Source organism: Elephas maximus, chromosome 17 (assembly GCF_024166365.1).
Source record: "Elephas maximus indicus isolate mEleMax1 chromosome 17, mEleMax1 primary haplotype, whole genome shotgun sequence".
Lineage (NCBI taxonomy): Eukaryota > Metazoa > Chordata > Mammalia > Proboscidea > Elephantidae > Elephas > Elephas maximus.
In genome coordinates, this window is record NC_064835.1 from 62,740,956 (window position 1) to 62,768,698 (window position 27,743).

A 27,743-nucleotide genomic window follows, 5' to 3' on the forward strand; every position below is an offset into this window, starting at 1 on the left:
TAGTAATGGGTGGAAAAAATTAAAACCTTCATCAGAGTCTATAATTCTCCCCAAGCCATGACGCAGGAGTCCCAGGGCTCGGAGTGAACACTTAAATATTGATGTGGTTACTCATTTATTCATCACTCTGCTCTGCGCTGCAGTGTCCGCCGCGGCTGAGCTCAGTTCTCTGGCTCCCGGGCCGGGGCCTTGCAGTATGGGAGGGGGCGCCTCTCCCGCACGCGAAGGTTGGGGGCAGCAGCCGTTCACCCGCTCCTACGTCGCTGGTGCGGGGCGGTCACGTGGCGGAGCGGGAATCGCGTCTGGTTTAACGCGGGCATCTTCCCCGGGAGGGCCGGGCTGGAGGAGGAGAGAGCACGGCCTGAGACGAGGGTGGGCAGCCGGGGTCCGCATCGCACCCCTAAGTCAGTGTCAAGGCCACGGGCGTCCCGCGAAGCCGGCATGTCACACCCGCTGAGGACGTCGCGCTCCCCAGAGGCTGGAGGAGGCTAGGCGAGGTCTCCGAGGGCGCCCCTAGGCGGCGCAGGCCCGGGGGCGGGGCCGGGGCGGGGCCAGCGCGGGAGGCCCGCCCACCCCTTTGCAGAGGCCGCGCGCCCCGCCCCCGGTCTGCCGCGCGTCTGGGCGGGTCTGCAGCCGGCCAGGCGGCAGCTCGCGCCCCCGCAGCGCTGCCGCACCGCCACGCGCACTCCGGACGCGGGCCGCGGGGCGGAGCAGGGGGCGGGGCGCTGACGTCACGGCGCGGCCGGCGGCTGGGGGGGGCGGGGAGGCGGGGAGGCGGGGAGGCGGCGGCCGGCTCGGCCCAACCCAGCCGGCTGCTGCGGCGGCCGGCTGTGCTGGCGGGCGGCGGCTCTCCGGTCCGGCTCCTGACCCACCTCCGCCGCTGCCAAGTTACTCACTAGTCCCCGTGTCCGTGCCCCACTCGGCTGGCCCTCGCCCGCCGCCGCTAACCCCCGCCATGGCCCTGGTGCGGGGCGCCGATCCGGTGGCGGGGCCCTCCCGCTGGCTGCCCACGCACGTCCAGGTGACGGTGCTGCGGGCCCGCGGGCTGCGGGGCAAGAGCTCGGGCGCGGGCAGCACCAGCGACGCCTACACCGTGATCCAGTTGGGCCGCGAGAAGTACAGCACGTCGGTGGTGGAGAAGACGCCAGGCTGCCCGGAATGGCGCGAGGAGTGTTCCTTCGAGCTGCCACCCGGCACCCTGGACGGCCTGCTACGGGCGCAGGAGGCCGATGCGGGTCCGGCTCCCTGGGCCGCGGGCCCCGCCACCGCCTGCGAGCTGGTGCTCACCACCATGCACCGCTCGCTCATCGGCGTCGACAAGTTCCTAGGCCAAGCCACGGTGGCGCTGGACGAGGTCTTCGGCGCAGGCCGCGCCCAGCACACTGAGTAAGTGGGGTCGAGGGGTGGGCACAGAAACGGTTAAGAGTCTAACCGGGCGGGGCTGCTGGGGGAATACAACCCCGAATCTCGGCCAGGATGGTGGCACCTCCTGCCTCGCGCTCAAGGGCATAAACCGACAAGTTGGTTCTTCCCGCTTCGGGGCTCCCCTACGACCCCCCTCCCAAAGGTGTATTGTTCTGGGTTTGGGCCCTGGTGGGCCCTTGTGAAGCCCGCGGGAGGCGTGGGTGGGGACGAACGCTGGGCGTAGATTTCAAGTAAAGTTTAGGAGTGGGATCCAGAGGGTTCTGGGCTGTGGGAACCTCAAGAAGGAAACATCTGGGGCCATTCGTAAGTCCTTCTGGCCTCCCTCCTTTTCCTCGAAGGGGAAGGGAACTTCTGGGTGCCTGTCGGGGCTCAGGGCCCGCAGGGGAGTAGAGAGGCTCTGACTCGCCCTGGAGGAAGGGAAGGGTGTAGTGTTGTCCGCCAGGGCGAGATTGAGTAGAGGCGTCCCTTCCAAACCCAGAGGCTGCTGAGGGCATCTCTCTTGCCTGCTTCTCGAATGCCCTCAGGAATCTGGAGACGCCTCCTTGGACCCTGCCCCTCCGGGGCCCCTGAGCTGAGGACAGGAGAACCTCCTGAGTAAGGGAAGGAAACGCTTTAGTCAGCCTTTAATAGCCCTGCCCTAGGTAGAGGCAGTGGCATGCTTAATGCACAGCACTAGGTAATCCCCCAGTCACTTCCCCCCAGAAGGGCCCGGTGGTTTTTTAATCATTTATTTTGGCAGCGTTTACCCTTCCCTGTGCTGAGATCAAGGCTTTAGACTTGGAGCCTTGTTTCCTGTTTTGTGCTAGGGCTGGATCTACAAGCCAGCCCCCAGGGTTGACAACTTGCTGTGGATCACTCAAGGGGTTAACTGGGAGTGATGGCCTCTCCTGGGCCTGGTGGACCCTGTGTGAAGAGGATAAGGAGGTTGGGGCGGGGGTGTGCCTGGAGTGGGGAGAGGTGCTGGAAAAGTTTGCTGGAGTTGGACGACATCCAACTGAGTAAATTAAATTTAGGAAGGTTTGCTGGAAGAGAAGGATGAGACTGGTGCAGACCAAGTGAAACCAGGAAGGATTTGGGTAGAAAGGGATCCGACCTCGAAGGTTTTTCAAGATGTAGGTAGGGAGTACATCATGGCCCTCTGCATGGCCTGGGGTGGGGAAGCAGGGTTGGCACAGGGCAGCTTCCAGGCAGGGCTGTGACCTAACTCCACTTCCCCCTCACCTGGCCTTCTCTCCTTCTTCCCTCATGACTTGCTGTTTGGTTGCTGGATGTGATCATGTGGTACAGCTTGGCCCTTGTTTTGTTTTTTTCCACCCCTTTCCTGTCTTTTCCCTCCTTCCTGGCTCGTGAAGCCCAAGGATATGGGCGTGGGGTAGAAAATGCTCCCCTGGTTCTCTTAACCCTTTCTTTTTCAGAAGAGGTGCCTGCCCTCAAGTTCATTCCGCCCCTTTCCCAGTCCTTCACTCTCCACTACTTAGCTAATCTGACCAGACTGGGTAGATGAACTCCCTCCCCCCACCCCCCAGTCTCCAGGCTTTCGGGGAGGGGCTTCTGTGAGGAGCTTCTGTGAGGTCAGTGGCTTTTCCAGTTCCTGCCCTTGCTTTCCTCATGTCAGCTGGCTGTGCCCATAGACCCAGGTGGGCCTTTTGTCAGCCAAGGACAGTTCCTCTCCGAGAATTTGATTGGCCACCTTTGGATCTGATAGGAGCCTCGTTTTACTTTATAGAAGTCATCTTTTCCACCAGGATCTTTCAGAACCCACCTCACTTCCTTTCTCCTATGCATTGACCTGAGTTATTTTATTGACCTGAGTTATTTATAGAACCGGAAACCCTGGTGGCTTAGTGGTTAAGTGCTACAGCTGCTAACCCACGGGTCGGCAGTTCAAATCCGCCAGGCGCTCCTTGGAAACTCTGTGGGGCAGTTCTCTGTCCTATAGGGACGCTATGAGTTGGAATCGACTCAATGGCAATGGGTTCGGTTTTTTTGGTATTTATAGAACCTAGAGAGAGGGCAGGCACTTGTGGTGGACAGGGGAAAATCTGTGAAAGGCCAGATCCTCCGGTTCTCCAGGCCCTGACCTAGCAGCATTCCCACTGACCACTCCTGATGGCATTTCCTGGAGCACCCTGTCTGCCTTACTCCACCAGGCATGGGCTGTTGAGATAGTGAGTCCACACTTGCCTGGTGGGGGAGTGGGCAAGACACTGCTGGAGAAGACCAGAGCTTACTCCCCTCAGCTTTGGAAAATGGTGGACAAGGACAGTGGTCACTGTTGAAACTCCAGGAGCCAGGTTGTGGTGGTCCCAGGGAGGGCAGATGGGAACATAGGTGTCACCGAGAGAACCTGACTGGGGAAGGACAGCCTCATGATTAAGCGGGCAGGGGGCACGGGTTGTGGCGTTGCTCTGAAGATTCTGATTCCAAACCTGCCAGTTGGTTGCAAGCCACTTAAACTCTTGTGCCTCAGTTTCCTGATGTGTAAAGTGGGGATAATTACCACCTTCACAGGGCTGATGTGAAAGGATGAAATGAGAATGCAAGTAAAGCACCTAGTGCTTTCCCTGGCCTTAGGTGGCCGTGAACAGCAGTGATGGTGAAGGGAGGTTTTGGTAACAACGCTGGTAGCCCTAGTCTGGGAGACACCACTGCCATGGAAGAGCTTCTCATGTGACGAACTCAGAGCATGGATAGCCCCAGACCCCTGGGTGGCAGAGTCTGCAACCCTCCACCATGCCCTTTGCTCCTAGAGGCACAAGAACGAGGGCTGGGCTTGGGAGGCTTCTGCAGTGGTGAAGCCAAACTCAGACTGGCCTGTAGGCCTGCAGCTCCCCTCCCCAGCAGCCTTGCCCTCTTGGGAAAGCAGGACAGCACAGTGTTTAAAGAACCTGGATGCTGGGGCTTGACAGCCAGTGCTGTCGTTCACTAGCAGCCAGATTACTTAATCTGCTTCCTCATTTCTAAAAACATCAGGATAATAATCAGAGTTGATCAGACCAAATAAGATATCATCTGTAAAAGGCTTATGTATTTCTGGATGCATAGCAAGCTCTCAAAATATTATTGTGGGTCACTCTAGGAGTCCTGCTTTGTATGATGGTGGTAACCGGGGTTCTAGGTGCCTCAGCATCCCCCGGAGGCCCTTTGCCAGTGGGGAGCTCTTTGAGGTAAGGGATTTCACTGGAGGCTTCTAAATAATTGAAGAGGAAGTTCTCAAAACAAATATTAATATAGTAAACAAGTTAACTGGTTATAACCTTCTTACTCCAATAAAACCATACTTGGATCATCATGGTTCCTATGGGTCTGAAAATCCTAAAAGATGCTTCTCCATGAATTTCCTTTCTGGTTTTTACCCACAGCATCCTTCCCAGTGCAGCCTAGTGGGTATGTCTGTGTTGGCCTCTCTGACTCTCCCTGACAGTCAGGGGAGAGGGTGGCAGTGGTTAGTTCTTTTTGTCCCCCTTTCAGTCAGGTGGGCCACTTAGACCTGTCTGACCCATTGGGCTGTCCGTGTGGATTATGCTGCCAGGTGAATGACTCTGAACATGTTGGGAGTTGGGGGAAGGCAGAACAGGCAAAAGTTTTGGGGTGGGAAGATAGGGACTCTGCTATGAGGCGATTTTGATTGGGGGGACCTGGTCTTTGCTCTTTGGGAATGCTGGTCAGTGTGTTTGAGAGAGGGGAGGGGGGGACACAACCCTGTTTGGGGGGCCCATCACCTACCTCATCCCTGATCCTGGTATGGAGTAAAACTGTCTCTGCTGTGAGACCTGGACTGTGGAGGGTGGCACCATCATGTGGGCTTGTTGGATCATGGGAAAGCCAAGGTCGTGAGTACCGTTTGGCTTGGGAACAGTTTGTTCTTCTTCGCAAAAGAGTAAAACTATTCTATGGACAGCCCCTCATTGGACCTGCACCATTGTTTTTTGGAGGGCCTCAAGGAGGCCTGTGGCTGTGGAAGACAAAGGCCTGAGAGCAGAGCCTTCTGACTTGACCGTTCACAGTGGCCTGAGATGTCCTTGAGGAGGGCAGAGGCCTGAGGGAACATGTAGCCTGTTGGCTTGAGATTGGGATGGCCTTTTAGGGCTTCCATCCATCCCCGTGCCCCTAGTTGGTCTGCATTTAACTGTTGTGGGCAGGTGTTCTAGCATTTGGGGTGTGTTTGTGTGTGTGTGTGTGTGTGTGTGTACGTGCACAACCACACAGCCTTCCTTCACTGGTTTCCAGATGGCTACCTTGGTCCTCAGGAAGTAGCCAAGGCTGCTAGGGTCCCTGGATTTGGCTCTTGCTACAACCCCAGACTTGGATTTGAGGCCTGAGGGACTGCTGGGGAAGTCTGTTTTGGCTGCCAGGTAAGGGTGTGGCTGTACTCAAAAGTCATTCATTAGGACGCAGGAGGGTGCATCTCCTTTAGTTGTGGGGCAGCTTTTATTTGGGGTTGCATGAACAGCGTCTGGGGAGTGGGGAGGGGTAGAAAGTGTGACTCCTCTGTCAGACTGGGCAGCCCCTGCTGGCACAGCAGCTTCCCCTTTCTTCTGCATCTGCCCTGGCCCTGGGCCCTGGGCCCTGGGCCCTGGGTAAGGGCCTGAGGAAGGACATGGGACTTTGGTGCAGCGCATCTCTGCCCTGTTCTGCCTTCTTGTAGGCTGCCAGTGTTAAGGCGCTCCTCAGCAGAGCCTCAGTCCCAGGCGACCTTGAGGGCTGTCCTTTTCCTCAGATGAGAGCTGCCTGCCCCGCTTGTTATTATGGCCACCTTGGTACTGTGACACTCTGGTCTTGCCCCGTCCAGATGTTTCCCTTGCCCTTCCCCACCTTGCTCCGGGACAGATAATTAACACAATGACAGGAGCCCTCTTTGCTCTGTGGGAGTTAGTACGCGTTTTTCCTTGTGTAGGGCCGGTCCTCTGCAAAATGATGTCGTCATGAAAAAGCTTTGTCCTTCCCCACGGCCAAGTAATAAAAATAAATACACAATGTGGGCCCTTTATGTCGCTGGCAGTCCCCTGAGGGAAGAGCCTGATCGCTTTGCTGGCTGAGCTGGCTGGGGACCCCTTGGGTTATTTCTTCCCTCAGAAATGATGGTGGCCAGAGATGGAAGCTGGGCTTGGATGCTCATGCTGGGGCATGACTGTGTGTGGGTCTGGACGCCAGGCCTCTCCTCAGAGGGTGGTAACCATGGGCTCTGCAAGTAGAGATCCCAAGAGGCAATGCGTTAGAGGAGACGCTTACATGGGAGGAAGCTTACCACAGGCCACTTCACTTAGCCTGGGTGCAAATCCCAGCCCTTAATCACGGAATCTTGTCAGCAGAGCTAGAAGAGTGCTTTTGTTGTTGTTAGTTGCCATCGAGTTGACTCCAACTCATGGCAACCCCATGTGTGCAGAGTACAACTGCTCCATAGGGTTTTCAAGGCTGTGACCTTTTGGAAGCCTGTCACCAGTCCAGTCTTCTGAGGCGCTTCTGGGTGGGTTCAAACCACCACCTCTTGGCTGGTAGAGCGTTTAGCTACTTAAGCAAATCAACCCCCTTGCCGTCGAGTCCCTTCTGACTCATAGCAACTCTATAGGAAAGAGTAGAACTGCCCCATAGAGTTTCCAAGGAGCGGCTGGTGGATTCAAACTGCTGACCTTTTGGATAGCAGCCAAGCTCTTAATCACTGTACCACCAGGGCTCCCTGAACTACTGAGACATGTGGAAACTGAGGCTCTGTGAGGGCGGGGTCGGAGAGGGAGAGGGACATGCTCTCAGCTACTCAGCAGATTAGTGGAGAGTGAGCTCTGTGTGGTTTCTCTCAAACCCTGTAGGCTCTGAGGTAAAGAAGAGATGGTATTGACCCCTCCAAGGTTTCCATGCAGATGCCCGTGGGCTTTTAGTGAGACAGGGAGATTGCAGCTGGGAAAGGGGAGAGGCCTTGACACTCACCTGCTGACCTTGAGGGTCAGTCTAATCCAAAGGTGTTTCTGGAGTTCCTGCTGGGCCAAGGCGAGAGGGGGGCCCTGGTGGGGGGCAGAGGGGGTAGAAATTCAAGGGAGGGGAGGACGCAGGCATCCCTGTCTACATTCCCTGGAGGGGCAGTCTTGTGAGGAGGATAACCCCCTCACCTCTGCATTTGGAGGATGGGGATAACCAACTGCTCTGCCAGGTCCTCCTTGGAAACTCTATGGGGCAGTTCTACTCTGTCTTATAGGGTCGCTATGAGTCAGAATCAACCTGACAGCACTGGGTTTTCTGGGTTTGGTGTTATGGTACCCCTGTAGGGGGCGCTGGGGATGTTCGGAGAAAACCCAGCCACTTGGGCCTGCACTCCTTGAGGAGGGGCAGACCCTCGTGAGGAGGGGTCATATTCCAAAGACCATCGGGTCAGCCATGGGGAGGCTTTCCTTCAGCCCAGCCTTCTCTGAATTCCCACACGTGGAGCACATAGCACTCTGTTTTGGTGGATTATTAAAATCTTGCTTTGTTGGTCTAGTCAAGCCCTAATGACTTGACTGAAGAGCGCTGGTGGTGCAGTAGTTACGTGCTCAGCTGCTAACCAGAAGGTCAGCAGTTCGAACCCACCAGTTGCTCTGCAGGAGAAAGATGTGGCAACCTGCTTCTGTAAAGATGACAGCCTTGGAAACCTCATGGGGCAGTTCTCCTCTGTCCTATAATGTCTCTCTGAGTCAGAATCAACTTGATGGCAATGAGTTTGGTTTGGTTAAGGACTTGACTTACATTGGTTCAAAGCAGCCCCTGAGGTATAGGTCCTCACAGCAACCTTCTGAGGTATAGGCACTGTTACTATGTTTAACAGCTGAGGAGACTGAGGCACAGAGAGGTTAAGTGACTTTTCTAAAGGGAAACAGTAAGTGGCAGACCCAGAATTTGAACACAGGCAGTCTGGCTTCAGATTCGATGTTCTTGGCCACCATGCTGTACTGCCCATCTCAGTTTTCCCTGCGTGGCTTCCACGATTCCACCCTACATAGGGCCAGAGGCTCAGCAGCTGCCCTCCTGAGGCTTCCTCTCTTCCCCAAAGCAGATCGTGCGAGTTAGCTTGGAGGCTGTGTGAGCACATCCTTCTCCTCCTCCTACGTGAGCCCTGGTTTATTGGGTTGAGCATGTTTGATCTGCGGCTCTGGGCCTGGTTGTGTCTGCCCCAGAGGCTGCCGCCTGGCACTTTGGGAAGGAGGATATGTCCTTCCAGGAGTGGATGAAGGCTGGGAAGCTCTGCCTTGGCCTGGACACACACCCCACACCTCTGGTGAGAGTCACTCCCCTAGGGTTTGTATACTGGAGCAGGGCTTGGGGACATCAATAGATATGAAACTTCCTGACCTTGCCCGAGCCATCACATGCCTGCTTTACAGTGGCGGTGATGGAGCACTCCCAGCCATCCAGTTCCTCCTCCTACAGAAAATGCAGTCATTTCCTTTTTTTCTCCCCTTTTGTTCAACATTCGGGAAGCAATGACTGGGCAACCACAGTGCCTAGGTCAGCGCTGTGGAGGATACAGAAGAAATAGAATGTACTGCCCTTTCCCCGGAAGGGTGAAAATGTGTTTGAGACAAGACTTTCACAGGAAGGATGATTAACTTACGAAGCAACAAATAAAAAGCATGAGAGGAAGGAAGGGGCAAACGAAGGGGGAACTTTTGAGGGCTGGAGTGATCAGGGTGGACTTCCTGGGGGAGGCAGGGCCTTGAATGACAGGTGAGGTGTGGTGGCCTGGTGAGTTTCAGTCAGGGAAACTGCTCCTCAAGAAGGGGAGGTGAGTGGGGCGGGGCTGGGCCAGGAGGGGATGCAGACGGACACCAAGCTTTTCTTTGAGCCTCATTCCCTGAAACAGTCTACCTTCTTTTAATGCAGCTTTTTTATTTTTGAGTAGCTCACCTGGTTTAAAATCCTAAAGGTACAAAATGCAGACAATGAAAAATCTCCCTTGCTCAGAAAATACAGAACAGAATTTCAAATTCTCATGAACTCCAGACTTTCTGGAGCCATGGACGTTGGATAAGCCTCTGAAACCATTGCCCTGGGCTAATCTTTAAACCTTAAACCAAAAATGTCCCCTGAAGTCTGAAAACCAAATCGTAGTTTAGCTTAACTAGTAAAGGATGTCTGTCTTGAGCACTGTGCTCTCTTCAAACTATCTGTGTGGGATCAAAGTGACAACAGCCACCAGGAAGATTAGATAGGAGCCTTAGGGGGCAGTGAGTTTGTGTTAATAGGGAAGGAATAACTCAGAAAAGGTGGGTGAGAATGGTCACACAATCCGAAGAATGTAATCAGTGTCTCTGAATTGTACATGTAGAAATTGTTGAATTGGTATATGTTCTGCTGTGTGTATTTTCAACAATAACAAAAAATAAATTATTGGAAAAAAAAATCTCATCCTGACCTCGGGTCAGCCAGCAGCTTTCCTCAGAGGTGACCAACATTACCAGTTCTTGTGTCACCTTACGAAGTTATTAATAGAAATGAGTCTATAAGCAAATGCATTGCCTATTTTCTTCCCCCCTCCTTTTTTGTTTGTCCAAATGCAACATTCTCAGTGCACGGTCTGTACCTGCAACCTGCTGACTTTCCCATGTAGGGATGTTTATTGTTTGTCTCTACCTTTTGTGGGGTCTGACCTGAGACACTGGCGGAGGGGATGGTCACCACTTAGTTTTTCCCTCCATGACCCAGGGTTCCTGTTTTGGGGCGAATATGGGGTTAGGAGCAAATTGGTGGTGGGGTGGGGGGGGGCGGGGTAGTGGTTAAGTAGAATTTCTTCCTTACACCTCCCTTTGCCGAAGATGCCTTGGGAGGGGTCATCTTGCTGATTCTCTCCCTTTTCCTGGGCAGGGTCAGTGCTGTTTGGCCCTGGGCTACCTCTCTCCCATGGGGCTGATGACAGCCTGGAAAAGGCCCCTGATAGACAAACCCAAAACATATGTGTGGTTTGGCCTACTTTCAGAGGGTGTTCCCGGCAGTAGCTCATTTCCTTTTCCCCTGAGGGTAGCAGATGACCCCTATTTTTACAGATGTGGAAACTGGGGTCCTAGGAGGTGGAATGACCTGTCCAAGGTCACCTGGCTACATAGTGGCAGCCCAATTTCTGACCTCCAGGCCCGGAGCTTCTTTCTCTACATGGTGCTATCGGACTACATACTTCTTGTGGCTATCTCTGGTGGTTAGACTTTGCTGGGTGAGTGCGGACCCCTGGCCACCTCTGCAGCCCCCCAACAGTGACACATCACTGGAGCTTGCAGCAGTAGGAGAGATGAGGAGTAGCCGAGATGCTTGTGCCCTAAAGGGAGGGAGGCTGACACTGCTGGGGTCTGAGGTGGACCGGAGGAGCTGTCTCTGTGGAGACAGCGGTCACTGATGAGATGACTGTTTTGGGCTCCGAGGAGAGTTGGTGCTGGGCATGGTGCCAGAGAAGGTGATAAGGGTCATCCTTCTGGCCTGATAGGAGGCAATCTCCTGTCCTATGATTGCGTCTGGCTTGCAGTTTTACTGCAGATACCAACGCAAAGGGTAGTTAAGTTGGGGGTGTCGCAGCCAAAAGAGGGCTGCCCTGTGGTTGTGTGTAAGGCAAGACTGCTTGGGGAGAGGACACTGGAGAGGAAGGAAGATGTCAGAATAAAAGAGACTCGGGGAAAGTTTTTTCCAGTTGCCTCCCCAAACTCTGAGTGATAACAGTTTTAGTTGGCACTGCACCCTGTCCCAAAGGACTTATTTTATCATCCCCATTTACAGAGGTGAAATGGTTTTTTAAAAGCCACTTAGTAAGTCAGAGGCAGGACTAGAACCAGGCCTCCTGTCTTCTAGTTCCCTGGGGCTTTCCTATAATACCCTTAAAATGATTTTTTCCCTCAGTTTCTTTTTGGGACTGAAGCTGCCAGCTCCATCTCATTTACCCAGCAGGTGTTAGAGGTGTTCCATATATCAGGCCCTGTCCCAGGGTGTGGGGATAGAAGGTGAGTAACAGTCCCTGCTGTCGACAGAGGGCGAGACTGCAGGCTGGGGGCCCTGCCCGAGGGCCACTGCAGGAGCGTGAAAAAGGGGTGCTCAGGGGAGGGGACCCCTGGTCCCTCCTACCTTCCCCATTGCTGCTGTCCTAGTTTAGGCAAATTTTATTTTTACTTCTGCTCTGGGCTGTTACCATAGCTGCTGCTGTCTTTTTATAGGCAGTTTATTAATTTATGATGAGAAGTAAAACTGCAGAGGCCTAAAGAGTTGCTCAGGTTAGCTTGGCCGCAGGACCCTACCCTGGGCTGTGCGGGCCCATGCCAGCCTCCTCCCTGCCTCGTCTCTCTGCTGTGTCCAGCAGTCTGGCGCTCTTCCTACAGCACACTGTTCGTCAGGTCCTGTCCTTATTTCACGCCCTATGGGACTCAGACGTACCAGCGGTTGTGAAGATGGCCCAGGACTGGGCAACATTTCATTCTGTTCATAAGGTTTCCGTGTGTCAGAGCTGACGGTACAGCAACTGTCAACAACAACAGTACTCTCTGGGGCCCAGAATAAAGTCCCAGCTCCGTATTGTGGTACCTGAGGCAGTCTCCTACCTGCCCCAAAGCACTTCCCTGCCCTTCGTCAGGTGTCCAGCCCTGGGCATCTGCCTCTTCTGTTCCGTCCACCTGGGATGTATCTCTGACTCACTCCTCGCCTCCTTTCTATCCGTTGTTCAATTCCAGCGTAAATGCATGTTCTGCACGCCCCTTCTCAAAGCCATCTCACCACTCCCTTTTAGCTTTTGTAAGAGCTTTAATTGTGCATTTTTGTGGTGCTGATCACTTTTTTTCCCTTCATTCATGTGGCTATCTTATTTCCCCACCAACGATGTAAGCTCTTTGAAGATACTCCCTTTTTCGTGTTCTGAGAAAAGTTTGAATGGAGGTCTGGCTGGTGGGATTTCACTGACGAGTTCCCAGTGCTTCTGAGAGGGACGGTGCTGGTGGTGTGGGTGTCAAGAGTAATAATTTTAGGGGGCATGTCTCCCTGCCCCTGTCTAATTAAAAAAAAAAATAGTTTTGTTTTTGAGAATATATACAGCAAAACATATACCAATTCAGCCATTTTTACATGTACAATTCAGTGACATTGATAACATTCTTCAAGTTGTGCAGCCATTCTCACCCACCTTTTCTGAGTTGTTCCCTGTTAACATAAACTCACTGTCCCTTAAGGCTCCTATGTCATCTTTCAAGTTGCTATTGTCAATTTGATCCTATATAGATAGATCTTAAAAGAGACAATGCTCAAGGCAGACATTCTTTACTAGTTAAGCTAAATGTTGTTTGGTTTTAAGAAGACTTCAGGGCATATTTTTGGTTTAAGATTTAAAGATTATCCCAGGGCAATAGTTTCAGGGGTTCATCAAGCCTCCATGGGTTCAGCAAGTCTGAATTCCATGCGAATGTGAAATTCTGTTCTCTGTTTTCCCCCTTTTGGTCAGGATTCGTCTATAGAATCTTTTATCAAAATGTTCAGTAATGGTAGCTGGGCACCATTCAGTTCTTCTGGTCTCACGGCAAAGAAGGCAGTTATCTGTTCGCGGAGGCAATTAGCCACACATTCCATTTCCTCCTCTATTCTTCACTCTCCTTCTTCACCGGTTGCTCCAAGTGAGTAAAGACCAATTGCTGTACCTTGAATGGCACCTTGCAGCCTAACTGGCTAATTTTAACACCCACATTTACAGAGGTGAATTTGCTTGTTTAAAGATACTTAGTAAGTCAGAGGCAGTGCTAGAACCCAGATCTCCTGTCTTCCATTTCCACTGTGGTTTTCTTAGGCCCTGTGTTGGTTACAGAGGGCTGATGAGTTCACAGGTTAGCCCAAGGCTAACGGACAAGATCAGATGTGGGGGCTTAGTCATAGGACAAGGAGAAATAGCCTGTACCCTGGCCCAAGGCTTATCCCCTGACCTCCGCAAGTATCTAATATAACCCTGCTGTTGGCCCCAAGTGGGACCAGGTATGAGTGAGTCAGTGTACCCTGAATATTTTAGGGTGCACCTCTAACCATCTCCAACAGATTTGGGTGCTTTTTAAAAAACATAACCATAATGCTATCATCACACACACACACAATCAACAGAATCAACAAGAGGCCCTTAATCATCTAATACCCAGTTCGTATTCATATTTCCCTGATTACCTCAAAAATATCTCTTCATATGTGGTTTGTTGAGACGGGATCCAGATAAGGCCTTGGTTGTTACGTCTCCTTGTTGTAACATTTCCTCAGGTGTCCCCAGTGTAACAGTTCCTTACCTTTTGGTTTCATGCCAACATTACCTGATGGAGAAACCTGTCCATTTGTCCTTGAGAATATCCCACACTCTTGACTGGAGTGATTGCTTCCTCATGATGCCCTTCAACCTACTTATCCCCCCTTGAACACTGGTCCATTACCCAGGCTCCACCCTCCTGGCCTGAGTCCCTCACAGGTGGAGTGGCTAACTCCACTGCATCCCATCAGGAAAGTCACCTGTCTGCCCTCTCACCTTCAGTGAGGCCAAGAGTTGCAGTGGGCTCTAGGCTGTCAGCTCGACATTATGAGCCTGCTAACCGAAAGGCTGACGGTTCAAACCCACCCAGTGTTTCCATGGGAGAAAGAACCTGGCCATCTGTTTCTGTAAAGATTACAACCTAGGAAACCCCATGGAACAGTTCTACTCTGTCACATGGGGTTGCTGTGAGTCGAAATTGACTCAAAGGCACCTAAAAACAACAACAAAGTAGGAATGGCAGAATGGTACGGTTTGCACAGGAGTAGTAGGGCTTATTGTTGTTGTTAGGCGCCATTGAGTGAAACCCTATGTACAACAGAATGAAATGTTGCCTGGCCCTGCAACATCCTCACAATCGTTGCTGTTTGATCCCACTGTTGTAGCCACTGTGTCAATCCATCTCATTGAGGGTCTCCCTCTTTTTTGCTGACCTTCCACATTACCAAGCATGATGTCTTTTCCCAGCGATTGGTCCCTCCTGATGACATTTCCAAAGTGAGCAAGACAGAGTCTCACCATCCTCACTTCTAAGGAGCATTCTGGCCGTACTTCCAAGACAGATTTGTTCGTTCTTGGCAGTCCATGATATATTCAGTATTCTTTGCCAACACCATAATTCAAATGCATCGGTTCTTCTTTGGTTTTCCCTATTTTGTGGTCCAGCTTTCACATGCATGTGAGACAATTGAAAATACCATAGTTTGGGTCAGGCACACCTTCATCCTCAAAGTGACATCTTTGCTTTTCAACACTTTAAAGAGGTCGTTTGTGGCAGATTTTCCCAATGCAATACATCATTTGACTTCTTGACTGCTGCTTCCATGGGCTTTATTGTTTCAAGAAAAATTAAATCCTTGACAACTTTAGTTTCTTCACCATTTATCATGATGTTTTTATTTGTCTGCTTATGAGGATTTCCCTTTTCCTTATGTTGAGGTGTAATGGGTACTGAAGCCTGTGGTCTTTTACCTTCATCAGTAAGTAGTTTAAGCTGTCTTCATGTTTGGCAAGCAAAAGCCCAATTTAGTGCCGTTATTGTCCAATTTGGTGATGACATTCAAATTAAAAACCATTTACATGGCAAGAGTTTCCTGCCAGCACAAAGATTACCAGGTCTTATGAGCCTGGGGAGGGGAGAACAGAGGTGGCCTGGCCTCTGAAGGCTGCAGGCCTCCTGAGGATAAGTGGTTTAATCTGCACAGTGCCATTTGAAATGTCCAGTTGCTGGCCTGGAGTAGAAATCTGAGGCAGGCAGTGTTATGGGGAGGCATTTTGGTATTTTCCCCAAGAATTACTTTTTTTTTTAATTGTGGTAAATATATATGTACCAAAATATTTACCATTTCAACATTCTTCTCATGCACAACTCAGTGACGTTAATTGTGTTCATCATGTCGTACAACCATCACCATCCTCCATTTCCAGATTTTTCCATCGCCCTTAACAGAAGCTCAGTGTCCCCTAAGCATTGAGTCCTCCTTTTCCCCTCCCTCCCACCTGCCCTGGGTAACCACTAATAAAATTAGGTCTGTGTACACTCCCCTGATCTAGATATTTCATATAAGTGGAATCATACGATATTTGTCCTCTTGTGCCTGACTTATTTCACTCAGAATGACATTTTCAAAGTTCATTCATGTGGTATCACGTATCAGGACTTCATTTCTCTTTGTGACTGAGTAATATGCGTTGTGTAAATGGTTTAATGCTCAACTGCTAGCCTAAAGGTTCACGGTTTGAACCCACCCAGAGGTGCCTCAGAAGATAGGCCTGGCGATCTGTTTCTGAAGGGCCACAGCCAGAAGAGAGAAGCTGTAGACATGGTGGATTGCGGCCCAGCAGGTGAGACTCAGCGGAAGACCAGCCTGAGGAAGTCGGCGACTGTGGTGCTGGGGCTTGATGAGAGCAAGCTCTGGAGCCACCAGCTCCCCGGTTAGCAGGTGCAGCTGGCTGTTTTTGTTTCTCTGGCGTCACCTTCATTGGCATGCAGAGTATCTGAGGGTCAGCCTGAGCACTGTAGCATGACGCTGGGAAGGCTGAGGGCCTTCAGCTGGTTTCCTGACCTTTGCCAGGGTTAAGCATTCAGCTGCTAACCAAAAGGTTGGCATTTTGAATCCACCAGCCACTTGCTGGAAACCCTATGGGGCAGTTCTACCCTGTCTGATAGGGTTGCTATGAGTCAGAATTGACTTGATGGCAGTGGGCCCCTGTGGCCCTGAGTGGGAAATGGGGAGCAGTGCCTGCTGTCTGCTCTGCCACCTTAGCCTGGGGCCGACAGTGTGGTGGGAGGGGGAGACCTGCTCTTCTGCCCCACTTGTTCCCTCCCTACTCCAGAACAGGTGCTCTTAGCCCTTTCTGTGCCATAGACCCCTTGGGTATCTGTGAAGCCTATGGGCTCCTCAGAGTAAGGTTTTTAAACATATAGGTTACAAAAGACACTGATGATATTGAAATAAAGTTATCAACATATGAAAACATTTGATCAGGTAATATATATATGCCTTATTAATGCATTAAACAGTATAATCTAGTGGTGATCTAAGGTCTCTGGGTGGTGCAGATGGTTTGCTCTCAGCTGTTAATCAAAAGGTTGGCAGTTCGAATCCACCCAGTGGTGCCTTGAGAGAAAGGCCTGGCAGTCTACTTCTGTGAAGATTACAGCTGAGAAAACCCTATGAAGCACAGTTCTACTCTGTAACATGTGAGGTTGCCATGAGTCGGAATTGACTCGATGGCAACGGGCTAGTGGTGGTCTAACCAATTTCAGAGTAGCTATGAACAGAATTTTGTGACATCTGCAACAGCTGAAATATGATATGAAAATATCAGATTTTTCTTGGTACCTATATTTGTAATTGAAGAAAATGCTAAATTTCAGTTTGAGATTAGTAAAAATAAAGACAGAATTTTCCTCCCATCTAACGCAGATTCCTCTGCTCTAGAGAAATAAGGGGAGCGACTTTGGATTCCACAACTGGCAGGGAAAGGGGGCTTCTGGGCCTGGGGAGGGTACATGTTGTACTTGCAGAAGGGATGCTGTCTAGTGCATGATGAAAGTCACAGGCTCTGAAGCCAGGGAGCCTGAGTTCAAATCCTGGCTCTCCTAACCAAAAACCCTGTTGCCATTGAGTAGATTCCAACTCATAGTTACCCTATAGGACAGGGTAGAACTACCCCATAGGATTTCCAAGGAGCAGCTGGTAGATTCAAACTGCTGACCTTTTGGTTATCAGCTGAGCTTTTAACCACTGTACCACCAGGGCTCTCCTGGTTACTAAAAATAAGTTTGTGAATTAACCCTTTGTAAACTTCTCTGCTTTGCACCTCCATGTCTGCATCTGCAAAACACTGAGAGCTGATGCTTGTGTGGTGTTTCCTGGGCCAGGTCCTTTGCTGAGTGCCCCACACATGTCCCGCTTAGTGCTCACAGGGGTCTTGTGAAGTGAGGGATTTCTGTTACCCTCGTTTCATAGATGGATGAGGAAACCGAGGCATAGAGAGCTTAGGTACTTGCCCAAGGTCACACAGCTAGTAAGTGGACAGGCGGGGACTTAAACCCAGGCAGCCTGGCTCCAAGGTGCACATTTTAACCACTCGACATACTTACTCTCAGGGACTACCCCCCATACCAACCTCACAGGGTTGTTGGGAGAATTAAGTAAGATGTAATTTGGTGTTGTGGAGTGTTTTTTTTTTTTTTTTTTTTTTAAAAACTGCTGCTGTCAAGTTGATTCCTACTCATAGCAACCCTATAGGGCAGAGTAGAACTGCCCCACAGTTTCCAAAGAGTAGTTAGTGGATTTGAACTGGCGACCTTTTGGTTAGAAGCTGAGTCCTTAACCACTGTGGCACCAGGGCTCTGTGAGGTATTTAGTAAGAAAAGGGTGGTTGTAGTTATCAGTGGTAGTACGATTAGTGGCTTTGAAGGCCTGCCATGGGCTAGAGTCGGATGATCTCCTGACCTCCTCCAGGCAGGAGGCTGGGCACTTCCCGGATCTGGTTGGGCGTCTTCTCCCTCAGGGAAGTTAATGAGAGTCTTAGCTTAGAGATGGGGCCTGAGGAAGATCCTGATGGTTAAAGAAAGTCCCTTTTTGGAACTCTCTCCTTTAAGCCTGACACTGTGGCCTCTACCATCAGGAGGATGGTGAGCAGGGGAGGAGCCTCTTGGCTCTTTGGCAGCTCCTGGCCTAATAGGTGAGACCTGTGGGTTTGTAACGGTAGAAACATCCATAGAGCAGTTGTGGATGGGGAAAAACCAAGTGCCTAAGTTAATTTCTAGATTAATTTGTTAGTTCATTGGACAAATATTTGTGTGCCTGCTATTTTAAGTGCTGGGGATGCAGAGATGAACAGAAAAGTTCTTGCTTATAGAGTAGGGGAGGCCTTGTATACATGTATCATTTTGCTGTGTGGGAGACGTATGTGTGTGTGTACACACATATATACACACATACACATTGTGTGCACACACGTGCATGCACACACAGTGTCAGGTTGTGTCGTCTGATGAAGAGTTAAAACAGAGTAAGGGGCAGTTGTAGTTGGGGACAAGAAACCTGACTTGAGTGAGTGAGTGAGTGAACCAGGGTTTGAAAATCTAGGCCTGTGTCTCAGGCAGAAGGAACAGCAAGTACAGTGGCCTCGAAGTGGGAACAAGCCTGGTGAGTTGAGGGACCCTAGGAAGGCCTGTGTGGCTTGAGGAAAATAAGATGCAGAGAGCTGTAGGAGCCAAGACCTGACAGATGGGTCCTTCCTCTGTGTGTGTGTGTGCGCGTGTGTGTGCGTGTGTGTGTGTGTGTAATAAGCAGGGAATTTCAGTAGTCAGCAGGGAGATAGATGATGGGGGACTGGGCTGCAGGAGTTGAAATTCTGGGTAGATCTAACAGTTCCAAGTTTGAATGTGGGTGTGAGGAGGGGAAAAATGTGGTTCCTGGGTTTGGGATCTGAAAAAATAATGGGCAGGAGCTTAGGAAGGGGCACCATTATTTTGGTCATAAGCTGAATTTTGGACTGTTAAGAATTGGGGATGGGGTTAAAGGGGGTCCCCTGGGAGGCAGGTGTGTCAGGCCCCCACCCCCGGCCCCAGTCTCTGACAGTCACCCTGGGACGTGCATGACCATGGTTGATGTCTGCCCCAGGCTGGGTCTCCAGAGTGTTGGGCTTTTCCAGTTGTGCTGGGGGACAGCTGTTAGCCCAGCTGTGTTTCCTCATAAATGAGTGGTGAGCTGGGTTGGGGGATTCTGAGGGTGCCCCTAGAAGGAATAACTTGGGTCATAATGTTAGTAACAGGTGAGGGAACTAGCCCTCCTACCCCTTCCATCCCACCTTTGTCCTCTGCTTCTGGGGGCGGCGGGGAGTGGCAGACAGGGGAGGAGACTGAGAGCTGAGTCCCAAGTCTGCACTGGGCCTGCTGAACTTTGTCAGGTGGAGCTTGGAGGCAGGTATTGCGGCTGAGCCAGGGGCTCTTTAAGAGCTTTCCTGTGGCTCACCCTCCCAGCAGTTCTGGACCCTGATGGCTGTAGAAGGCTGGGCTGCTCTCTGACAAGGTTTTAATAGGCTGGGGATAGGACAAAACCTAACGGTTCTCTCAGGGCTCCATCTCCTAGGATTGTGCTAGCTCTTCGAAAGGGGTTCTGGTCTTCACACCCCATGTCTGTGGCTCTGTGACGTGTGTCTTTGTCTTTTCCAGCCCCTCACCTCTCAGGGTATTTGCATTCCGCTGTCTGAGAGATGCTAAACCTTAAAGGCTAGGGACATGGGCTTGGACTCCATCACTTACCAGCCATGTGATGTTAGGCAAGTTACAAAACTTCTCTGCCAGTTAATTTTCTCATCTGCAAAATGGGCATAATGATCAGTCTCAGGACTGTGTAGGTAGTAGAGGTGCAGAGCCTGGCCCCCACAGCCAGAGCTCAGTAAGTTTCGCTCTGGCCCGGCGGTGGCACGGGCATGCCCTGGGAGCGGGTTGGACATGTAGACCCTCAGGTCCGTCTACACTTACCCTGCATCGGAACCTGCACGTTAACAAGACCTGGGTGCACCTTTTGCGCTCTGCAGTTTGAGAAGCGCTGATATGCGTCTCTCCTGAAGAGCAGTGTCCACGTGCACAGCCAAAAAAAAAAAAAAAAAGGTGTGAGGAATTTTCTCCTCTGCTCCTTTCCTGATGGGGCCTGACAGTTCTTGGCTGTAGAGGCACCTGGGGCAAGTTCCAGATGATTATCATTTTAATCAAAACCCCAGTCTCCTGAACACATGCTGCCTGGGCCTTGAGTTCAGGTGCCCCAGACGTGGGAGAGTCAAGGTGGGATGGATGCAGGTGGAACAGTTTAGTACCTGAGTAAAAGATGTGCTTTCAAGTCGATTCTGACTCAGCGACCCTACAGGACAGAGTAGAACTGCCCCATAGGGTTTCCAAGGCTGTAATCTTTATGGAAGCGGACTGCCACAGCTTTCTCCCACACAGTGGCTGTTGTGTTTGAACCGCCGGCCTTTTGGTTAAAGCCTAACACCTAATCATTATGCCCCCAGCGCTCCTTGAAAGATGTGCAGGTTGGTGATTTACATGTTGTGCCGAAGAGGAATCCAGGCTTCGAGGACTGGGTGGGTGTCTGGATATTTGTCTCGGGGCAAATATCACTGTCGTTCTTCTTGTCTCAGTGAGAATGCTGTTTCGGAAACGGCTTCAGGAAAAGGAGGCCTGGTTCATTTTAGCACTATTTATTAATAGAAAATGCTTAATAATGCCTGCTCCTCCACTGCCAATGTGTTCTTCTGGTAAGAATGTAGGAATAGCCTCCTCCTCCTGGCAGGGGGAGGGGTGGTGGGTAGAGTCCCTGGGTGGTGCAAATGGTTAACAGGCTCGTTTGGAGGTTTGAGTCTACCCAGAGGCAAGTCAGAAGAAAGGTCTGGTAATCTACTTCTGAAAAACTAGTCATTAAAAACCCTGTGGAGTCCCTGGGTGGTGCACTTGAATATTAGCTGAAAGGTTGGTGGTTCAAACCCACCCAGAGGTGCCTTGGAAGAAAGACCTGGCAATCTGCTTTTGAAAAGTCACAGCCTTAAAAACCCTATGGAGCACAGTTCTAGTCTGCACACAAGGGGTTGCTGTGAGTCAGAATCGACTCAATGGCAACTGGTTCGAGGGAGGGGTGAACATTCCTTGGGTCACTTCTCTCAGAAGAAGCAGGTCCTTGGGACTCCGGAAGGCAAGCTTAAGCGGGGCAGGAGAGACGCAGGCTTCTCCCTGGGTGCCACTTGAGTTTCGCTGAGCCTGAGTGCAGGTGAGGGGAAGACTGGTCTGTGATGCATGAGGTCGTGTAGAGCAGGCAGGAACAATTCTGCTGTTGAATGCAACAATGTATATAAGGAGCTACACACCCTGACCCAGTGGGATTTAGTCCAGCTACGCAAAGCTGGTCCACCAGTCACAATTAGTTAATGTAACTCATCACATCAACAGGCTAAAAAAGAAATATATGACCCTATCAATAGATGCAGAAGAAGCATTTGACAGAATCCAACACCTATTCATGAAAAAAATTCTCAGCAAGCTAGGAATAGAGGGGGATTGTCTCAACTTGGAAAAGAACGTGTACAAAAAACCTACAGTTGACATCATACTTAATAGTGAGAAATTAGGTGCTTTTCCCCTAAGACTGGGAACAAGACAAGGATATCCCCTCTCACCACTCTCAGCGAGACAAGGATGTCTCCTCTATTCAACATCATACTGAATTCCTAACTAGTGCAATTAGACAAGAAAAGGAAATAAAAGGTATACACACTGGGGAGGAAGAAATAAAACTGTCCTTGTTTACAGATGGCGTGATTGTCTATGTAGAAAACCCCAAAGAATCAATGGAAAACAAAACAACCTAAAACTAATGATTACAGCAAGGGAGCAGAATACAAGGTTAATATACAGAAGTTAATTGTTTTCCTGTATATGAGGGACAATTCTACTGTGGTTTCCACGTGTGGGCTGGGTGAATTCAGTCACACAGGAGGGGGTTTTTCCCCCTCCCACTAAAAAGTAAAGATTCCCAGGCCTGGATCTTCTAATTCAGTAGGTTTTGGATGGTGTCTTGTAATCACTCTATAAAAGAAGAAAATCCTGCACTGATGCAATCCAGGTTTGGGTGCCGCAGCTGTAGCGCTCTGAAGTTTTGTGAGCCTAGATGCAGCTTGCGGCCTTGATCATCTCCAGACTAATTTTGGCTGATTCTCAGTCACGTCTGGGCAGTGACATGTCAGGCCTCAGGTTGGACCTCAGAGTTCCTAGGACTTCAGTTGAGGGAGCGAGAGAAGGCGAGAGAGCGTATGCCTAAGCGAGCTACCGACTGACATCCAGCGAGAGAGACAGAAATTCCAAAACCGGAGGTCAGGGCAGGGAGGCCTGGGAATTGGAGGTCACTATGAGTTTTTTTTGTTTTGTTTTGTTGGACTGGACTCCATGGCAGTGGGCTTTTTTGGTTTTATTTGTTAAAGGAGCCGGCAGATTCCCCTGAAGGCAGGCATGGTACTCAGAGTTAGAGATTCTAGAACAGGACAACTCCTGGCAGCTCACCATCCTCGTGGGGAGTGACACACAGCTCCGCATTGACCAGACTTTGCATGTGTTACCCTCTTAGCATCTCCGGGGGCGCGCCGTTAGCCCCACTCGATGGCCTACTAGACAAAGGCTTGGGGAGGTCACCTGCCAAGGTCACACGCTACATGCGCCCATCCACCCTGCCCTGCTGCCCCGGCTGTCCAGGCTAAGAGCAGAAGTGAAGGGGTGGGCAGAGCTGCAGGGAAACGGGAACGAGAGCATGGGAGGAGTGATCCCTGAGGGGTCTTCATGTGTTATTTCTTTACTTTGGAGCTGTGTGTCCTAGGGGATACTCAGTAACTATCTTCAAGGAGTACAGTCCAGCTGGGGAGACAGTGGACACCCAGGAAATGACAGTACCAGTGGTTATGAAACACAGTGTCGCCAGACCTGGGTAGCATGAGTTGGGTTCAGAGTGTGTATGCTTGATCAGAAAGGGAGGAATTGGACTGGGCCGGTTGGTGGCTACAGAGAGAACTTGTTAGAGGAAGTGGCACAAATGCCAGGGAGCCACAGCTTATAGGGATGAGATGCTCAGAGCCTGTTTGTTCTCGAGCGTGCTGTGTGTGGGCTCTGTATGCAGAAAGCCCTCATCTGTTCCATTGTGGGGTCTTCAGGCCCAGTTGGTGGTGATCATGGCATCCAAGCTTCCCATGGACTGCGTGCTGCACAGCCTGGCAGGTCTGGGGGCTGCTTGGGGGGTGTCTAGACCAGGCAGGAGGGAGCAGGAGCAGTGGGCGGTTGGGGGGGTGGTAGGGAGGGGTGTGATCTTGCCATCTCAGCCTGTGTGTGTCACACACTGTGGAGGAAGGTCTGCTCTGGGATAGTCCTCGGGGCACCTGAGGTGCCTGGCAGGTCCGGTTCACTCCTGCCCTGCACTGTTGGCAGAGGGGGGTGGGGTGAGTGAGCAGAGAGATAAGTGGGTGATGGCAGCGGGGAGTCCAGAGGTAGGCCCCAGCCATTCTTAGCCTCACTCTGTTCTGGATTGGGGGCATATCAGAAAACATTGAGGGAAGCTGTTTCTTTTCCCTTCTGGTCACCCTGAAAAGCAGATCCAGAGAGAAACTCAAATCCCCTGGGGAAGAGCAGAAGGGGAAGTGACCCAATGGGTGAGGAGCTAGGGGGAGTTGGGAGCAAAGATCCCTGCCTCACCCTGGGCTAGTGATGCCCCCCCACTTCATCTGACAGGTGGAAGGAGAGAGGACCACCATTCTGTGGTGAAGAAACCAAGGAGCCAAGGTAGAAGTGGGAGCCTTCCTTTGTCTCTTTTGCTGTTCCAGCACTAACACCTGCTCCTTGTATAAAGTTCAGACAGGACAAACACAGACGATGTAGGAAGAGCCTCACACCCAGAGATAACCACTGCTGCTGCTGCGGTGTGTGCAATGTGGCCAGCTGGGGTGAGGGCCCCTGACCTTTGTGCCCAGCAGAGGATGTCTGTGGTTGCTGATTCCGGCCACTCAGCTAAGGCTGGGTTGTTTTGGGGCTGAAGCCCATAAGCTTCTCTTCTGCCCCACCTCTCAGGATCTCCCTGTGCTAAATGGGGCCTAGTCCAGGTTGGGGAAAGTGGCTAGGATTTGGGCTTTAAAGAGTTAAAGGGTCAGACCCAAGGCAGACTTCGGGTTGAGAAAGTAAAGGGTTGTGGGGATGTTGATGCTAGCTGGATGGTCTTACTATTAAATTTCTCCTCTTGTCCCACAAACACCCTCATACACACAGTCCCTTCAGTCTGTCTCTTGCTAGGCTCTGTTCCCCTCATCTACTCCCCCTCTCCTCTGCTTCACTCTCCCTCCTGCCCCTGCTTCTTAGGAGAGTGTGGATGTGGGTACGTACATCCTGAGCATGGCCCTTCGCCCTCTCCGCTTGTACCACTGTCAGTCCTGACCTGACGTTTGGAGGGTGTGGTCTCGCAGGTTTGGGAGCGACAACTAATAGCTGGCTCACTCCTCTGCTCAGGCCATCGAGCGGGTCCCCAAGAAGGGGCGGGCGCATAGCCCAGGAGGAAGTACACAAGGGTTTAGTTATGATAGACTCTCCCAAAGGGATGCAACTGGAGTTGCCCCAGGAAAGTCCTTTTTTTTGGAACGACCCTCTTTTCAAAACAAGCCCTTGTAATGACTCAGTTCCGGACATTTGGATGTGCAGGGACTCGTCATACAGAGAATCCGCTACTCCCAACCCCCATATGTTCACCGGAGGCTCAGGGAGCTGGTGTGTGCAGTAGGTGGATCCCAGGTGGGAGATGACCACATAGCAGTGCATGTATACATGCATGTGCATGTATATGCATGTTATGTGTGTGGGGTGCACTTGTGTGCACACCACAGGGCTGGGAGCCCTCCCATGACCAATCTGACTATTTCTACCAGGCAGAGAGGGAAAATCTCATTCCTCAATTTCTAGCTCTCCAGCAGAGACCTGAAGAGCAGACCTGCCCAACATCGGGGACCTTTCCATCTGGGTTCTCAGGAAGTCTGCTCTCTCAGTCTTTTCTACAGGATGGGTTGGCCTCCCTGGCCTGCTGCAGAATGGAAGAAGAGCAGAGAGATGGGGAAAACAACAGCAAGAACAAAAAACTTGTAGGGCAAAAGGAGTTGAGAGGGCTTGGGGGAATATAAGACCAGGACAGAAAATGTGGGTTTGAGCCCTGCCGGTGATTAACTTCCCTCTGTGGCTTTGGGCATATGACTTATGCTTATTGAACTTCCTCCTCTGCCTGTGGTAGCACCTCTGTGAGGGCCAGGGCAGTGGTGTTGCTCAGGTATTTGCCAGTCATACACATTAGCTTTAAGCTTGAGACTTAAAAACAAAAGCCATCACCTCCCCAGCCTCTGTCCTGCTTCTTGGGCAGCCACTCCCAACTCACTGAGCTATTCCTTTCAGTATTTACTCCGTACTTCCAAATAATAAGCCATTATTTCCTTTTTTAAAAATTGTAGTAAAATATATACTACAAAAAATTTGCCATTTTAATTATTTTTAAGTATACAATTCAGTGACATTAATTACATTCACCTTGTTGTACAACCATCGCCACTATTCATCTACTCTAGTATCTACTTCGAAATGTTTTTCATCACCCTAAACAGAAACTTAGCACCCCTGAAGCAATATACCCCATCTCCCCCTCCCCTCCACCTCTGGTGACCAGTGATAAACTTTTGTCTCTATGCATTTGGCTGTTCTAGGTATTTCACGTCAGTGGGATCATGGAGTATTTGTTCTTTCGTATGTGACTTATTTCACTCAGCATAATGTTGTCAAGGTTTATTCATGTCACAGCATGTATCAGAACTTCATTTCTTTTTATGGCTGAATAATATTCCATTGTATGGATGGACTACATTTTGTTTATCTGTTCATCTGTTCATGGACACTTGAGTTGTTTCCACCTTTTGGCTGTTGTGAACAGTGCTGCAGTGAACATTGGTGTGGAAGTATGTGTTTGAGTCTCTGCATTCATTTCTTTTGGGTGTATACCTAGAAGTGGAATTAGTGGGTCATACTGTAATTCTCTATTTAAGTGTATGAGGAATGGCCGAATTGTTTTCCACAACAGTTGCACCATTTTACGTTCCCTCCATTAATGCAGCAAGGTTCCAGTGTCTTCGCATCTTCCACAGTAGCCATCTTAGTGGATGCGAAGTGTCACCTTATTGTGGTTTTGATTTATATTGCTCTAATGACTTTTCATGTGCTTATTGTCTGTAAAGTGGTGCGAACTGTTAACATGGCTAACGCGCTCACTAAAGTTAAAGCTCTTGAGGTTTGAGTCCACCCAGAGGTGCTTCAGAAGAAAGCCCTGGCGACCTACAGAAAAAGCAGCATTGAAAACCCTGTGGAGCGCAGCTCTAGTCTCACACACACGGGGTGAGAACCCCGTGGAGCGCAGCTCTAGTCTCGCAGACACGGGGTGAGAACCCCGTGGAGCGCAGCTCTAGTCTCGCAGACACGGGGTGAGAACCCCGTGGAGCGCAGCTCTAGTCTCGCAGACACGGGGTGAGAACCCCGTGGAGCGCAGCTCTAGTCTCGCAGACACGGGGTGAGAACCCCGTGGAGCGCAGCTCTAGTCTCACAGACACGGGGTCATCGCGAGTCAGAATCAGCCCCACAGCAACTAGTTTATTGGTCTTGGCCATTTGTGTATCTTCCATTGTAGGAAAGTTTATTCAAGTCCTTTTCCCATTTTTAAATTGAATTGTTTGCCTTTTTGTCATTGAACTGTAAGAGTAAGCCATTATTTCTTATGCGTGGCTTACAGAGATGATATGTATTTCTTAATATATCAAATTTGGAATTTATCTCTTGACTTATAGAAGATGAAGAATTACCTCTTACACAGTCTTTCTGCTTCTCCTTCTTCTATCTTCCCAATTAAGTTATAATTTCAGGCTAAGTGGATTTTCATCCTATGTATGTAAATATTGGTCATTGCTAAACCTAATAGTATACTGGAATTGTTTTCTTTCCTATACAATTTTTGTTTGTTTCTCCTGGAGATAATAGTTGCCTCGTTTTTGTACCTGCTCAGTTTTATTTGTACTCCTCTCTAGATCTTTCTATATTCCCCAGAAGACTTTCAAGGTTATTTTCCTCAAGGTCAAAATACATCAATAATTTATCAATTTTATTTGTTTCTGAAAACTTTCTCCTAGGGCCCTTATTATCCTGCACCCAGTGGTATTGCAGAGCTGTTATCTGGGGAGTTCCCTTGCGCCTGGCTTCCTGTGGCCAGTTTTTCTCAGTCTTGGCTACTCTTTTTAGTAGAGCATAGCTTTTAGTAACCTCTGAGGAAAGATACATGAAAGATAATTTTTTGAGAGTGTACGTGTCTGAAAATGCCTTCATCCTTGATTGACTAGGTCTAGAATTCTAGGTTGGAAAGTTTTCCCTCCACATGGTGCCCAGTGTTGCTAATGAAGATTCCAATACTTTTCTTATTTCTGACTGTGAAAAAGACTATGAAACTCTTTTTCCTCTCTGGAAGCATTTAGAGTCTCCTCGTTACCACTGGATGGAAAACACTGGAATCGAATTGACTACATCTGCGGAAAAAGATGATGGAAAAGCTCAATGTCATCAGTCAGAACAAGGTCAAAGGCCAACTGCAGAACAGACCATCAATTGCTCATATGCAATTTTAGGTTGAAGCTGAAGAAAATTAAAACAAGTCCACAAGAACCAAAATACAACCTTGAGTATATCCCACCTGAATTTAGAGACCATTTCAAGAATAGA

The 27,743-nt window shown here is 50.3% G+C and overlaps 1 protein-coding gene across 2 annotated transcripts in view; it reads left to right on the forward strand.

Annotated features, from left to right (window-relative positions):
* The first annotated feature begins 779 nt into the window (after window positions 1–779).
* Window positions 780–27,743, forward strand: part of RAB11FIP5 (RAB11 family interacting protein 5) — a 51,270-nt gene continuing 24,306 nt past the window's right edge. For both annotated transcript variants that reach the window (XM_049856860.1, XM_049856861.1), the window contains exon 1: window positions 780–1,386. In XM_049856860.1, the coding sequence (XP_049712817.1) occupies window positions 956–1,386 (431 nt within the window). In that variant the 5' untranslated portion in view covers window positions 780–955. The remainder of the gene's footprint in view (window positions 1,387–27,743) is intronic.